The sequence below is a fragment of the Numenius arquata genome, chromosome Z (genome assembly GCF_964106895.1).
Source record: "Numenius arquata chromosome Z, bNumArq3.hap1.1, whole genome shotgun sequence".
Taxonomy (NCBI): Eukaryota; Metazoa; Chordata; class Aves; order Charadriiformes; family Scolopacidae; genus Numenius; species Numenius arquata.
In genome coordinates, this window is record NC_133616.1 from 38415007 (window position 1) to 38431255 (window position 16249).

A 16249-nucleotide genomic window follows, 5' to 3' on the forward strand; every position below is an offset into this window, starting at 1 on the left:
CTGTTCTAACTCATATCCAAGCCAGACAAGTGCTCTGTTCACCTCTCGATGTCTCCCAGGAACAGAACTTGGCTACTGGGGACAACCAACCTCATAGGCTCAAAACCCTCCCACAACGTAATTTGTTGTGTTTTCCAGCACAAAGTGGAATGAAACTACACATTATTACAGACATATTCAAGAAGTGTTCAGGACTAAGTGCTCCAATTTTTAAGTAGCTTGCTATATGAGGAGCATAATTAACCTTGCAAAACCCCTTTCCAACTAGTCTTTTTAAAAGATCTCATATAAACACTAGTGCTATTAGCCCAGGCACTAATATGGAATTTAAGGAAGAATCTATGTAAATTCAAACTCTTTTTGAATGCAAACTAGTTCCAGTAAGCCCTTATGCTAAGCCACATTATCATGTGTCCGTTACATGCCTTATATTTTAAAAGTATTGGAGAAAATACTTAAGATGTCTTCAAAACTTCTTTTTGCATACTTTAATCCTAGTATTTATTTAGGATCTCCTAAATTGGCAGGTATCACAGGTGAAAAATACAACCTGAACTTTCATATCATACAAATAAATAAGAATTACCACTCAGAAACTGCTTAAAATAATCTGAATACATTTCATGCAAACAAATCCCAGACAATAAAATAGAATATATTATGATATGATCTCCTTGTAAAGATCTTACTTCATAATCTGTAACTTCACAAGACCAAAGGCTTCTCCAGCCATAGGAATGGATTAATTTATGCTAAAACCAGCATGAAAAACCTGGAAATATTTATCTCATAGTTTCCTTTTTTTTTTTCCTTTTTATTTCTTTTTTATACTTTTTTTTTCCTTTTTTTTTGTCTTTTTTTCTTTCATGGCTGTGTTCAGGAAATTGGTTGTAGTACACATAGGAGAGAAAAGCTAGTGAAGGGAAGATTTGAAGTTAATCGGGCTAAGATTTGGAAATAAGTAAGAACCCTCCATATACTGAAACTGAATAGTATCTGAAAGGAGGCAAAATCAATACATTGTCTCTCTGAATCTCTTGCTAGCATCATGCAACAGAGTACTACAAATACAAAAATGTGACTAGGATCTTTAGTCACTGGCATGTTTTATGTTCATCACCACATATGAAGCTTTGATATGGTCTTGTCTTTGCTCCTACCATATCAACTATTAACTCAGAAAAAACCCAAACTAGTCCATAGGCACTAACCTGGATTTCCCATTGGTATAGTCACTAAAGTTCACAGAGAAAGAAGGCTGTGTAAAGTGTAAGCTTCTCAGGATGTTTTAAGATGTCACATCAGCAACAACTTGGTTGTAGGTATTGTGTGCTATAACTCTTTGAAACTGCCAATCACAACAATGACTCCTCAGAAAATGCACACAAAATATCATATAAAATACAGACAATAAATTGCAAGCAACCTCAATTCATTAAGAAATACTAGAAAAACTTTAGGCAGAATGAAATTTAGCACATACAATTTTATCTGCATGTGCAGATTGTTTAGAATGAACTTAAGGATTCTTTAAACTAAGATTAAGAAGAGACTAAAAATATAGGTTTTTAGAACAATAGCACTATAATAACTTCTCAAGATACCTTCGTTTCTAATGACTGCATTTAGGAAACCTAACTATAAATGACACAAGCGCTGCACTACTTAACATTATATCAGCTCTTCAATTACTAACTCTTATTCTCATGACTATAACTCAACAGCTAAAAAGTATTGTGTGTTGAATATTGGCCCACAGTTTCTTCAAAAACATGAACATTAAAGTTGGAAACACAATTCTGCTGCTACGAATTACATACAATTTGAAATGACAATTGTGTGCAAATTTTTTTACTTTCTTGAAAGGAACTGGCTTCTCCTAAAGAAAACTGGGTTCCTTAAGAATTTAATAGAATCAATCTCCTAGCACTTATAAACATTTAATTTCAAACAGGATTTGGGGTGGAGAATTCTACCTTAGACCTCCAAATATTATCCAACACAGCACAAAGTAATACAAAAGTTTTTGAAATACAGAGTAACCTGATAAATCTCCAGTATTTCTGCTGCTCCATAAAGCCCATTAAAGATAGACATTATACACAAAGAATAAAATCCTGCAGTTGAGAAAATGCTTGTAAAATGGAAACTTTTCTGAGCTAAAGGAAAAGGACTATGGAGCTACACTATCTGTGAGGAACTTAACCCATTAGAAAAAACAGACTTGTGTCAGCATGCAGAAGTTGAGAATTTTTATTTTTTGTACTATCTTAATTTTTGTTCATGGTATCCCAACACTATCCCAAAACTTTCTTCAACATTCAAGAACGGACACTGCTAAGAGGATCCTGACGAATGCAACAGGTGACCTACAATAGCCTGCAGAGTACAGCAGATCTGGGCAGCACTGTGAGGGTACTCCAAGACATTGTGAGGATGCCGTACACCATTTAGTGGAAACTACCTGTGCTCAACATTTCAAGTCACTGCAACATGGAGTACTCTGTTGTCATTTCCACAGTGTCAGCTTTCCTGCATGTGAGATAAGCTCACAGATCTTTCCTGACCTTGGAAGGGTACTGTGAATTGCTACAACAAAGTTTCCAAAGCACTTTGAGATCTCTGGATAAAGGTGCTGGATGAGTGAGAAAGATGTTTCTGTACGCTTAATTTTTTATTTCAGAGTATAACTCAGATCTTACTTTGCTTCCAGTGCCAGTGCAATGATGCCTGCAGCCATAGGTGCAGAGGCTGAGGTTCCAGTATGGCTGTCTGTGCAACGCTGCCTCAGGTCTGTGGTGATCTGGAAGAAATTGAATGTGTGAAATTTAGAACACAGCTTCAGAAATCAGAACAGGTTTCATTTGCTCAAATGAGTCGCATGTACGTGGAGGGTATTTCCCTCTTTCATTGCAGGGAAAGGAAAATAAAAGGTGTCTGAATACATGATGTCAGTTGTTCTGAGCTTGAAGTCACTTGTGAACTTGGAGAATTATTCTCTGTATTGCACTGAAAACATAAGTTAGTCTCCATTTTTTCATGGCATTATTAACAAAAAGACTTGTGAATTATAAAAACATGCAGAGGGCTTTAAAACTGCACAGTTAGAACTCTGCCCTTCTATTTGCATTTATAGAGCACTTTCAATCCAAGAATCTCAAAGTGCTTTACAAACAGGGAAGAACTAAATCTAACAGCGCTCCCTATATACAGACTGGCTATGCCCATTTTAGAGACTATAAAAGAGGTATAGAGGGGTTAATTATGTTGCCTGATGTCACACTGGAAGTATGTGACAGAATAGAATACAGTTGGGCTCACGCTAAGTACCGTGTTTAATCCTTCCTTCATGCCTTATGCAATAATTCACATGAAATTAAGCAACAATTCATTGGAAAATCCTGATGTAATCACAAATTTGGCCTAGACATCACCAGCCAATTAGTTATTTGCAGCTTTACATAGTTATGTATTGCTTAACTACATGCTGCCACATATTTTTATATGTAATCTAAGTGGATGTATAAATTCTAACGTGCAATACCAACTAGAGGCACATCCTTCCACTTATTGTTAGGATGTTCCAATTTCATGATGAATTTCAGGCAGATCCCTTCTGTAAGACAGTAAATCACACACAAAAATGTGTTTACTCTAAATTCTGCTTCTTTCAGGCAATGTTAATCTAAAGTGATTCAAATCTATGCTCATCTTCCTGAAGATGTGGTTCCTAGCAAGAGCAAGGCTGTAGAGACAAGATGTCACTGCTGCCTAACAGAAGCTCAAGCAATACCCACACGGACTTGAGAACAGTTACCAGCAGACAACAGTCCACGGCACGGAAAGCTTCATGAAGGTGGCAGAGGGAATGACCTGTGACACCAAATCTTAATTCTCAGCATTTCAGCTGATCCCTGAGATTCAGTCACTATGAGACGTAAAGTATCTGCCTGAGGGGCAAAGAAGTTGCTCGCACAGATTCTTACCCAGGTATACAGAACTGTTGTGTCTCCATTTCCTCTAATTCACTAGTATGATACTTCATTTACAAAATCAATATGCACAAAGATGGGAGGAAAGGATCAGAGGACCAAAAAATCACGAAAAAAATCACATGTAAAAATGCCTGTCTAGCTTTGAAACTGGAAGATATGCAAAATATGATCTGAAAAAACAGCCACATCCCATCAGGGTAGAGTACAAGCAATTGCATGTAGGAGGTTTCACACGTTTGCATTAGCCATATTCAGTCATATATGTATTGTATAATTGGTATAAGGCTGCTGAAAGTTCTCACGACATGTAAACATATGGAAGCTAACACAAAAGACTTCAAATAGAGAAGGAGATAACTGCACCTAGGAAATGATTGTTGAAAGCAAGTAGTGAGCAAGTGAAACAAAACGGAAGCTTCTAGAAGTTGAAAAAGATAGATTAAAGCATTTGTAATGTCATATCCTTATATTAGTGAGCTTATCAAAGGCCAGATTTCTTGAATAATGAGGTCTAGAAAGAACCTTTTTTTCCCTATAACTTAATATTGTTTGTAAATGCACACCTTGTTAAATTATTTCTTGTATCTGCCATCAGCTAGAAGTTGAATCCCATAAATAAAATGTTCATACAATTTCTTTATCTCTTTCCTTCTGTCCTATTGACTGTGTATTAATTTACACAATGAATATTAAGTGTAGGAAAAACGTTTATGCATGTATATTCCACAAATGCCCTGACTATATTAAGAGAAGAAACTGTAGCAGGAGCAATCCTCACACTACATTGCCTATATGTGCAAGTGCAAGTAGTGATTTTGCAGGTGGAATTAACATGTCCAAGGACTACAGGGTGACATGCACCCACACAGAGACATACAAGATTCAGGTATCCTATTTGGAAAAAACACCGGTCAGTGCTGTGGTGAGGAGTGGAAGGGAGGCCAGGAAGAAGAGAGGGCAGAAAAAGAGACTAATACATGCTAGTCTCTGGTGTAGTTGGGTACCTTGCCCCCTGCAAAAAAGTGGTGCAGCAGGCACTTTCTTCAAAGCACCAAAGGGTAGCAAAGCCTACAGGAGCTCAGGCAGGGAGAAGTGCCCTCAGAACAGCTTTTCCTTAAAAGACAGCCTCTCTCAATACAGTGAAAAGCACGCTGCATTGTGCTATCTGTATTTCTCATCCTCTGGAAGAACAGGTTTCCAGAGAGTTTTTATTGTCCCGTAGCTACAAATACCAAGCACAATAAACCATGAAACCTCTTTATTTGGCAACGTTGTCTCTCACATTCTACGCAGACATTGTGGCAGCCGTTTGAACTACAGACCCTTACCTCTCTCTTTCACTCAGCAATTATTTCAGCAGAAAATGTGTAGGGAAAGCTTCCTAAGTGGAAATCCCATATGAGCTATTTCAAAGGAAAGCTACCGACAGGAGCTGAGATGCTTAGGTGTAAATTACCTCCAAGATCTGAGGCATGTTTTTCAACCCTATGGATTCACTGTCAGAGAAGTGTCATGTCTACAATGAGGAAAAAAGGGTATGGGACCAGCAACAGGCGAGCAAGTTTCAAGAAGAAAAATGGTGCCCCAAATTCCTGAAACACGAGGGCAACATCATTAATCCAATAAAAGGACATGGTATTTGACAGCACCATGAAGCTGTCATTATTGTCTATTAGCTGTCATTCTGATCAATAGGCTGGGGAGAAGGAGAAGGAATTTTTGAATCTTTTGTTGAGTACAACAAGTTTGTATGCTTCAATTACCTTTGCAAGCACTGCTAATCTATGAAAGTGCTGATCAGACTGGCAAATAGAAGTTCATGGGATATTTCTAGGGCCGTGAGTTATATCCATGTCTAAGTCTTTTGAATCAACTAGATTTGACTGAAGACAATGACAATGTTTCTGGTACAGGCTTAATTTTATCAACATGAAATTAGCAACCTAGGACAGACAGTCCGATGAAAGGCAGACAAAAATTATATGAATCACATAAAACAATGCATTGTAATACCTGCCACATGCATAAGTCCAACAACTTTCAGAAAACCCACACACTTATTAAAGAAATAACTCTAGACATACTGTACTAGTTTTATAGAAGCATCTTGCTCTGAAGAATTAAGGAGATACGATTTCTGTACAATCATTATTAAGGTTGCATTATCAATCTCTTCATAGTTTCATCAATTGGGGGGTTAATGACTAAGGTCAATAATGGGACTTACCTTAGCAGAGAACATACTCACTCTTCCTCTCAGAAGCCCCTGCATTTCTTGCTATTTCATATTTCATGACATGAGCTTTCTGAACCGATTGAACCATTTTTTACCTTATGCTACAGTTCTTCAAGATATGTTGATTTCTATGAATCTGTGTCCCTAGAAGTAACAAGGGTTTAACAAAAATCTACTGCTCCTTCTCACATCCTTTATGTATCTGTATCTACCCAAAATTGAAGGTGCCATGTTGTGTGTATCTTGATACTCTGAAAGAGTTTCTGAACAAGAGCAAGTTTTTGTCTTAGGAACTGGCAGGAGGTGGATTTTTTTGTTGGTTTTAAGTTCTTCTTAGATCAGAAGCTAGTCAGCAAGGCAGAAGAGAAAGAAACTCAGCAGATGAATTGACATATTGTAGAAAACAAGGAAATAGGTGGAACAGTAAGTAGAAAGGTTATTTTCAGAAGGTAAGTCATGTAATAGGTTTATAAATTATATGTGAGAGACTTTCATATGTAAATTCCTTAGTGCTTTAAGAAATAATTTGAAAAAGGAATTCAAAGGAAATGTGATGCATTTGTGCAACATGTTTGATAAATGAAAAACCAATATAGATAACTACACTAGGTGGTGCTTAACCTATCCTAGCTGCATGGTCTGAAGTGGGGACGCTATCTTCCAGCATTGTCCTATAGTATTCAAAAGAGCAGAGAAGAGAATAATAGGAAAAAATACCTTGACAACTGCGTATTATTAGCCAATACTTCTGCACTCACTCTGTTATGAGAGATAACCTCTATAAAGAAGTATATTTTCATGGTCTTTACTTACTGTTGTTTTGCCTTTGTCCCAGAATGTGAGTTTCTGTGCCTATAGTTATGCCAGCACTTTGCAGCTGCTCTTCAAAACACCTAAAAGTAATTATAGCTCTTTTCTCTAAGAGTCTGTGTAAAAGGCATACATCCAGCTGCATCTGTGAAATGTTTGTGCGCTTTGGGGCGTGTTAATACATCCAAAGGTTGGAAACTCAGTCCATAATGGGCTAACAGTTACTGCAATAAAATTTGGCATAAAGTCAAGCACACTTCCCTGAGCAATAAGGAACTCATGCAAGATGGTAACATCAGTGTGTGTTTAACTGTAATTGTTTGTTAGCTCAAATTATTTCAGGCCAGAATTTGCTTCCATTTTCTTTAGTTCAAAGTCAGTAAAAAAAGCTCTATATGGAAAACATAGATGTGTAGATGAAATTATGTTCTTAAGCTATCATTGTACAAGACTGAAAAAAAACCTCCCAACTAGAAAACCTTCTAATATTATGTCCTATATTTGTAACAAGCAATTATAAAAATGCGTAGTAATGAAAAGAGAAAAAAAAAAGAAGTCTTTTGTGTAGTTATAAAAGTGTTGCTTTTTCTGTTTTTTCATATTGAAACCAAAATGTTTTTGTAAGCATTTTTATTCCACACAATGAGTCCTTAACATTTGGTTACTGTTTGTTCATCTACTTCATAATATCTTTTGCACACATTGGATAGAAAAACAGAAAAGAAAAAGAACTATTACACTAAAGAACTGCAAGGAAAAATATGAAGGAACTGTGGAACACGACAATAAAAAGTTGTAACCATTCATTGTCCCTTAACCATGTACAGTTATTTCTGTACTACAACACTGAAGGATCTCATACAATATTGGAGTTTGTTCTGAGTTACATAAAAATAAATAATAAGAATGAGTTCATTTGATTTTGATAGTAAATCCCATGCTAGGGGATCGGATTTACTCTCTGATTTGCTTATTCCTGATTTACTGCAGTAGTATTTTTGTTTCCTATTTTGAATACCAGTCTCAATCCAACAAACCAAGTCACCATGTGTCTTGATAAAATATTGTTACTCTTTTCATGGTATGGCACGAAGTTGAGCCCTTCATCATTAATTTGGATATTGCATATAAATCTATATGCATAGCAGAATTTGGAGAATTTAAATTTAATAATAATCTTTCTTTTCTTCTATTGCTATTTTTCCCTTTAAACTTACTGCAAGTTCTAAGCTTTTTTGTGGAAAGATATGAAGACAATCTCTGACTTAAAAGGAGCAGTAGTCAAAAAAAAAATGTGAGATATGATGCAGTGAAAAGGATGTGTGATACAACAATGAAAACAAATATGCATCTTTATTCTGGACTCTTAGCACTTTATAGCAAGACTTCTTTCCAAGGTAAATGAAGCTTAATAGGTCTTTAGGAAGATTGGATTTTAGTAGACAAGCTGCAGAAGAGAATAGTGATACTGTCACTTGTGCTCTCAAAACCAGGCTATGAGCAAGGCAGTAACACAGGTGGGAGCCATGTCCCTGTTCTCACTTTGAAAAGCTGGTTTCACAATTTCTCATCATTTCTCACCAGGCTGTAGTGTAACAGAACCATGTTGCTGTTATCCCTTACGGGGATAAGTGATTTACACACAACACAAACAGAAAGCTATTGACTGCATCTACTGTACACTGTTCTGCTTTGTCATTGAAGGTGTCTGGAGGCAGAACAGGCTTGCCTGGCTTTAAATGGCAACTAACAGTAGTAAAACACCCTCAGACAGGTTGTGTGTTTCAGAAGTCGATTGATAAAATAGCACTGAAAGAAGAGTCTGGGAGGGAATATTTATGGCCCAATATTCAGACATTTGAGATCAGTGAATCTTATGGCACATGCAACATCAAATTTGCTTTGCACAAGATAGTCACGGGTAAATTAAGTTCTGGTAAACAAAGGATCAACACTCTTGAGTTAACTCTTATGGCTCTTCAGTACCCTTATGCTTTTACAATTCACTGTGCAAAATGATGCACTCTGCAGGAATAATCTAAAATTGGTATACGCAACTGGATTGCTCCCAAAAGAATGAAGATTCTGTTTAGTAAAAGCAATCAGTGCTCATAGAATTGATGGATTTCAATTAAAAGTTATTTTTACTTATCTCTGATAGACTGTGGAGATCTCTAATGGAGACTCCACATTAAGGGCATTTTTTAAAGAGCATCCCTTTAAATCTTTTCAATAATGTTTATGTAAAATATCTTCATTATTTCTCTAATTATGGGATAATGTATCTTCATTCTAAATATAATAATTAATCTATCCTTTGTAAAGTATACCTTTCAAAAATCTTATTATAAAATATAAAACTGCAAGTATTAGCACAGTGCGTAAATTCTAGAAGTGATGGGTACTTTACTTCAGTAAACTAAAAAATTATCTACTCTCATGGTTCATAAAAGAGTCTTTAACAATAAAGTTGAGATCACCTCCCCGAGTTTTTGATGCTAGCATAAGTCATAAGGGAGTGACACGCCAGAAATAAACAATAGTCTCTTACTGAAATAGCAATTTTGTAAAAGCAGAAAGTCCATGCTAATTGAAAAGAATGGAAGACACTCATCAAGAAAATTACAGCTATTAAAAAATCAGAGGAATGTACAAAGATTAAATCAGATAAGTAAAAAACTACAAATACAGACTGAGATACATACAGATATTTTACTAAATGTTTAAAAAATAAGCAAGGATATACTGGTCAAAACAAGTACTGACAGGTGCAAGAAGTAATAAATAAATAAATTTAAGTGAATAAAAGGCAAAGTGGATAGCAATGAATAAAAATACAAGACAGAAGGGGCATAGAGGTGGTAAGGAAAGACAAAAGTCAAATGGTGAAGCCTGCAAGAACACAATAAAGTATAAGGATGTTTTATTTTCAAATATATCAGAAGCAAAAGAACCCCCAAACCAGTATAGTTTTAATTGTCCAGAAATAATAGAATAGTTAATAGCAGTGTATAGTAAATGGCTATTTCACTGAATGTTCCTTTTTGGAAAATAAATCTAGAGGAAGTTTTCAGAGCATCCAAAGATGATAAACCATCTTCCTATTTATAGCTATTTTAAATAGCAAGTTTAAATCAGAAAGTTTGGAAGCACCAAAGACTTTTACAAGAACTGGAAAGGGAACATGTTAGACTGTACTGTTGATTTTAGCAAGTCTTTGAACACTGGAGAAGTTCCAGAAGATTGAAAGAAAACCCACACAGTGTCAATGTTTTGAAAGGGTGAGCAGTATTGTCCTAATAATTTCATTTTTTGCCAAGTTTTTATCTAGTGTTAAACAGCTGATACAGGATTTAAACTAATTTAACTAGTAGTATATTTAATGGTGGATAACAGAAGCTGCTAGAAACGAGAGCTTGCCAAAGTGCTGCAGTATTTTTTTTCTGGCCACCACTTTGGTTGAAAGTAGTATATTCAGGATTCTGTAAGACACATAATGTGATACTGCACATTAAAAAAAAAGAAAAATTATTTATATTTAAGAGATTTAAAATGTACATAATATACACAATATATAGATTTAAAATTACAAGGTCTCAAAATGTAAGCATATGTAAGAAATCAGATATATACTTAGAAGCAGAGAAATGATATATATGTATATGCTTATAGCACACAGAAGAAATGAGCCTTGTTTCTAATTAGGCCTTCTACAATTTTGTTCTTGGCCTTAGTATAACCTACAGCTTTTATCAAAGACCTGGAAGAAAACACCAGCGCTTACTGATGAATATTGCACTTGGAAAAACTTTGGAGATAGAGAAAGTGATGATGAGGGCTGGTCTGGACTGAGTACTGCACCAGTACAGTCAGTGGTAAATGGTACAATCAAGAGTCCATAAGTACCCTCCTATCTGTCCTTGGACCACCAACTCTGAGAAGGAGAAGAAGCAGCTCTGAAGGCAGGCTGGGCATCACACAGCGATGAACACGTTACATGACAGTGAAGCTAACAAGTCTCAGTCAGGCTAAATGTATAAAGAATGAGCTGGCACTCACAGATACACTTTTTCCTGTGCATTTGGCACTGATACTGCTACTCCCTGATTGGTATGTCCAGTTTGGGTGCCCGAAGGTCATAAAAGGGGAGAGGGTTTATAAGAGAACATGCCTTACACAGAACGATGAAAAAAGCTTACCTTCATTTATCAAAAGGGATTAACTGATCAGTCTACATGGGTAGAGAGAAAGACATGAGACAGCTACAGTGCTCTTCATACTAGCAGTAAAATCTGTGACACAACCAAATGCCTAGAAATTGACGCTAGAGGAACTCAAAGAGCAATCAAGAGAAATCTTTTAATAGCAATTGGTAATTAAAACCATTGGCCCTAAATTTAAGTGGATTTTCTGCCACTGGAAACTTTGAAAGCAAGATTGATAGTATTTATAAAAATTATTGTTGAGTTGACAGGATCTGCTGGATTTGAAGGACTCAGGAAAGTCCTACAGACTTGGCTAAACAAGAGGTCAAGCTGGGGAACCGTGATTGCCTCTGCTCACCTTATATTGAATTAGTTTCACTTAAACATGAAGAAGTCAGAGAAGGTCTTTTAAAGGACAGTAGAGGGAATTTAATCACAGAAGTGAAGAGTGCTAGGAGACGGAGTAATTTCTTTTCTTTATTATTATTTATCAGGGAGAACAAGAAACATGCCAGGAAGAGAGATAAGGTTTCACTGGAGAGAAGCAAGTTAAGAACAGAAAAATTACTGGAACGAAGAAGTACCTCAAAACAAGTTTAAAACAAAAATTAGATCATCTGTAAATAAGGAAGAATCCAAGAAGGGATGGCCAGCATCCCAGAATCCTGAAAGACAAGGCAGACAGTATTAAAAAAACATAGCTGCAAGAATTTTTAACTCCTCACTGACACCATGAGAGGTATCTGCTAAGGACCAGAAAGAAGGTAATGTTAGATGGGTTCTTAAGAAAACATCAGGGCGGGGAGAGGGGGGGGAACCTAAATCCCTAAATTTTATTATCAGGAAGAAATTAAGATCTGTAAGTTACACACTAAAATAAATAAGCAGGGAAGAGGACAGTATCAGCAAACCTGATTAATCCTAGTACAAAGGTTTAAAATGTTAAAAGGAGTAGTATACTGAGTGCTGGAAAGTATATCGAATGCATTCAATTTGAAAAAGCAGATACAGTATACAAATACTAATAGCATCAATAGATTATCAAACAGAATTAAAACAATTTGTCAGTTTCCAGCCAAGATGAGGACATAATGCAAAATGGATGCTGGCTGTTTAGGAATGAGATGAGGAACAATACAGGGAAGATGAGCACTGAGCCTAACCTTGCTTACAATATATCAGCTAGCTGGAATAGGCAGCAATATGAGTAATAATTGAACATCACTGAATGTAAAAGAGGAATGATGCTGGATCAAAATAAATCTGAGAAAATAGAGAGGTATGTAGGAAAACTGCTTATATTGTTTGTGTAAAATATGAAAAATATTGATAACTGGTTTAAAAACAAAAGCAGCACACATTCTCAGACCTACAGATGGGCTACAAGACACCGGTAATGAAAGAAATCTGTTCCAGCGGCAGTGGCAACAGGATCTTAGAAAGCATCACTCGGAGATGGCAGCAACCAGCTGAGTGAAAAAACCTGCTATGAACTGGGTATACCTGCACTGCATTAGGCTGCAACATGCAGAGATACCCATGCTGGTTTCAAAGAGCAGTATGGTGACTCCAACCGAGTAACACACTTGTGCTAAATGAACTTGCCCTCATATGATTTTTTCCTAACGTAGTCCATTAATTAGTGTAAATAAGCTCTCTTTCTCTCCCTCCCCGCAAAGTCACTATGCAAAACACAAACCCATATACATAAAAAAAATATAAAAACCGTACTATTTTCCTGTCATAGGATTCCCCGCTGCTGTATGTTGTAGCTAGTGTGGATGCACATTCTTCCAGATACCATGGCTTCTTCCCACTTTCAGCTGTGCTGCTTATGGAGATAGTGTAGATGCTATTGGTGTAGCCATCACAGGAGCAGTGGTCTCGACTTCTTCCGCCGTTTCCAGATGCCCAAACAAAGACTGAACCTAAGCCTCTTCGTCCCTGTTTAGAAACAGCACAAAAGATTTGATGAATAATTCTCCTTTTCCCCCTCACCTGCTTAACAAACAGGTCTTTCCCCCCAAAAGACATCTGATGAGAGAAAGACAATAAAAGAAACTAGCTCACTGAGAAGCATCTGAAATCAAAACAGGATTTAGTAAAGTTCAGAATCAGACATCAGAAAAATTCAGAAAATGAATGGTATGAACACAGCTTTATAAACAACTTTTATACAGTGTCTGCTCATTGCTCTGCATCTATGCTACCCAGTCGTACCAAGAAAGAGTTTTGAAGATTCATAGGAAGCATTAAAACATCATACTGGGATGGAAGAGGAAAAGAAATACCATACTTGAAACTAGAAACTTTTGTAACACATGATACCTTTAATTTATTAGGGGGCTCCCAGATGTTTCTTCTTGGATTGCCTGGTGGCACTAGGTATTGTTTGGGCATTATACACTGTGAACCAAAGCATCTTTGTTTCACAGACACTATAAGCCATGAATTACAGAATAACTGAGGTGGGAAGGGACCTCAGGTCATCTAGTCCAACCCATTATGAATGCTAAATACCCAACACAATATATAAACAAAAATGGACACATAGATTCTTATAGATCTATTCTAATGAAGCATTAAAGCATTGAGCAGGATATTTAAAAATATGACTAGTTGGGCAAGTTACTTAGGCACATTCATAATTTCAAATGAGGACTTAAAATAGGTAACCTCACCTTGACATTTTCTAAATATACCAAAGTTATATAGTATCCAAATGAATCAAAACATTTTTGGTGGTGCTAAATAGGTGCCTCTTAAATAGGCATTTATATGAAAAGTGAAAATGATCAACAACCTGTATTGCTGATATGTGTGAATTAATAATTACTGATGGGCAGTTGGGCTTTTCCTTATTTATATTTACGTATTTCATGACAGTGAATGAAATTCAGATTCATGCAACTGTATGATCCGCATTAATTATCAGCACTCACTGTCTGGAAGCACTTTACCATTCAGATAAGAAAGGTTCACCAAAGCACTAAACTCATCTTTGATTAAGCTAAATTGTGTCAGCTTTTCTTACACGACACTCTCTCAAAGCATGGGACATCCCTCTCAGTTACAATCATGCTAACAGTCTCATTTATACCTCGCTTGCAACTCATCATGCAGTACCTATCTATTTTTTGGGTAGGCCCACCCCTGTGTATGATAAATTAATGTTATAAGGCACAAAACACCACTTTCTGTGCATGAATTAATTGCTTGGACATGGGGGGAGTTTGTTTGCTTCTTTGGGTTTTTTTTTCTAAACAGAGTGCAACTGTGTACCACAGAAAACATAAAGACAGCTGTTGGACATCTGCCAGGTCAACCTTAAACAATTAGCAATTCAAAGATTCATTTAATCCTGATACTCAGAGGGGTTTCACTGGGGCTTTTTGTGCTGAGCATAACTGTAAGACAAAAAACCCTCACAGTTCACAATCCAGGCTTGAGTTCTCAAATACTGATGAATTTCATTTTGTGAGTTTAATAAAAGTACACTACCTGGAGAGACTCTTCTCTCCAGCAAAATAAGTTAAATATCAAATTCTCCTGGATAGTGTTTACATAAGGTTATGTCTCTAAAATGCAACTTCTCATTAAAAAAACATTTCAAGCAGAGAAAAAAATCCCAGGGTGCCAAGTTAAATGTATTATGAAATCCACATTCTCCAGACAAGATCAGTCTGACCAGCCGGAAAGTGTAACTATTTCAACTTCTTTCCCTTCCTTTAGTCCATTTTAGTTGCTACACTAACAAAAGGAGGCAAAATAGCCACATTTTTTGTTGTTTGAAAAACAATCTTTGTAAAGTGCTATAGTTCTTCCCCACATTATGAATTCCCCCCTAATCAAGCCCCCCTTCCGTTTGGGGTTCTTGTTCTGCCTGCTTTTCTCAGCCAGCAGGGTCTGATTCAGTGCCTCCCAAAGCCAGTGGGATGTTTTGCAACTTCATGGGGCTGGAATGGGTTTATGAACCACTTCTCTTTCATTCTACGATCTGGTCATCTCTCTTTGCATATCTTTACTTCTTACCCCTCCATTCTGGAAGCATCTGATGAGACAGAGGAAAGGAAGGCTAAACGCAAAGATTATTTCAGGCATATTCACTGATTTATTATCTCAGCAGGTCAGGAAGCCAGAAATTAGGGCCCTCTGTTTGTTTGTGGGGAATGGGAGGGAGGATTACGTTAAAGATATGCTGGTTCTCTACTTTTTAATGTGCTCCTGCCTGATTTTTACTGGTTTTGTTTTGGTTTCACCCCATCATCTCTTGCAATTAGATCATGCTTCCCAGCAGTATTCTATTATTTGCTTTCATCTTCTGTCTCCTCAATGGTCATTTTTGGCTTGTCCGTCAATCCTGACATCTGTTTCAGAGTCATGTACAGATTCCTGTCTGGTCCTACATTGCCCTTAAAAAACAACTTCACTCTCCTACATACACACAAACCCCAACAATGCTGACATATGCATAGGCAGGTAGAATAGTGGGAAAAAAGCATATCATACAGACATACTTCTACCTCAAGAACATGTCAAAATATTCCATCAAAACAGTTTTTTTAATGAATTTTCACAAGTATCTGCTATCTGGAGAATTTTACGTTTTTCTTCTTCACTTGTGTTTCTGAAAGCACAGTATGATGTAATTACATTTGGCCAAATTGATACCTCATGGGAAATTCAGAGTAACCCACCAATACAACTAAGAGAAGAAATGAGAATTCAGGGTAATCAAACCACAGATCCAAGAAGAGAAAAATGGAGAAAAATGGAATCTAACTATTTAAGTATTTTGTCTAAAAGTTACCTTCCACTTTGAAAAACAAAGTTTTGTAAGAAGATTTCTCAAAAACATATGCATACAGGAAAATTTCCTGTCAATAACAGTCCATCTGTCATTTTTCTGCTGTCATCATCAGCTGTTTTTGTCTGCAAACAGCAGTATATCGTGATTTGTCCCACTCACGCAATGAAAACCTTTTCACAGCAGGGTAAGACTG

The 16249-nt window shown here is 36.6% G+C and overlaps 1 protein-coding gene across 2 annotated transcripts in view; it reads right to left on the reverse strand.

The window, feature by feature from the left end:
• PCSK5 (proprotein convertase subtilisin/kexin type 5) overlaps positions 1–16249 on the reverse strand; it is a 258951-nt gene that overhangs the window by 122995 nt on the left and 119707 nt on the right. For both annotated transcript variants that reach the window (XM_074166803.1, XM_074166804.1), the window contains exons 8-9: positions 12978–13190; positions 2703–2803 (exon numbers count right to left, since the gene is read on the reverse strand). In XM_074166803.1, the coding sequence (XP_074022904.1) occupies positions 2703–2803; positions 12978–13190 (314 nt within the window). The remainder of the gene's footprint in view (positions 1–2702; positions 2804–12977; positions 13191–16249) is intronic.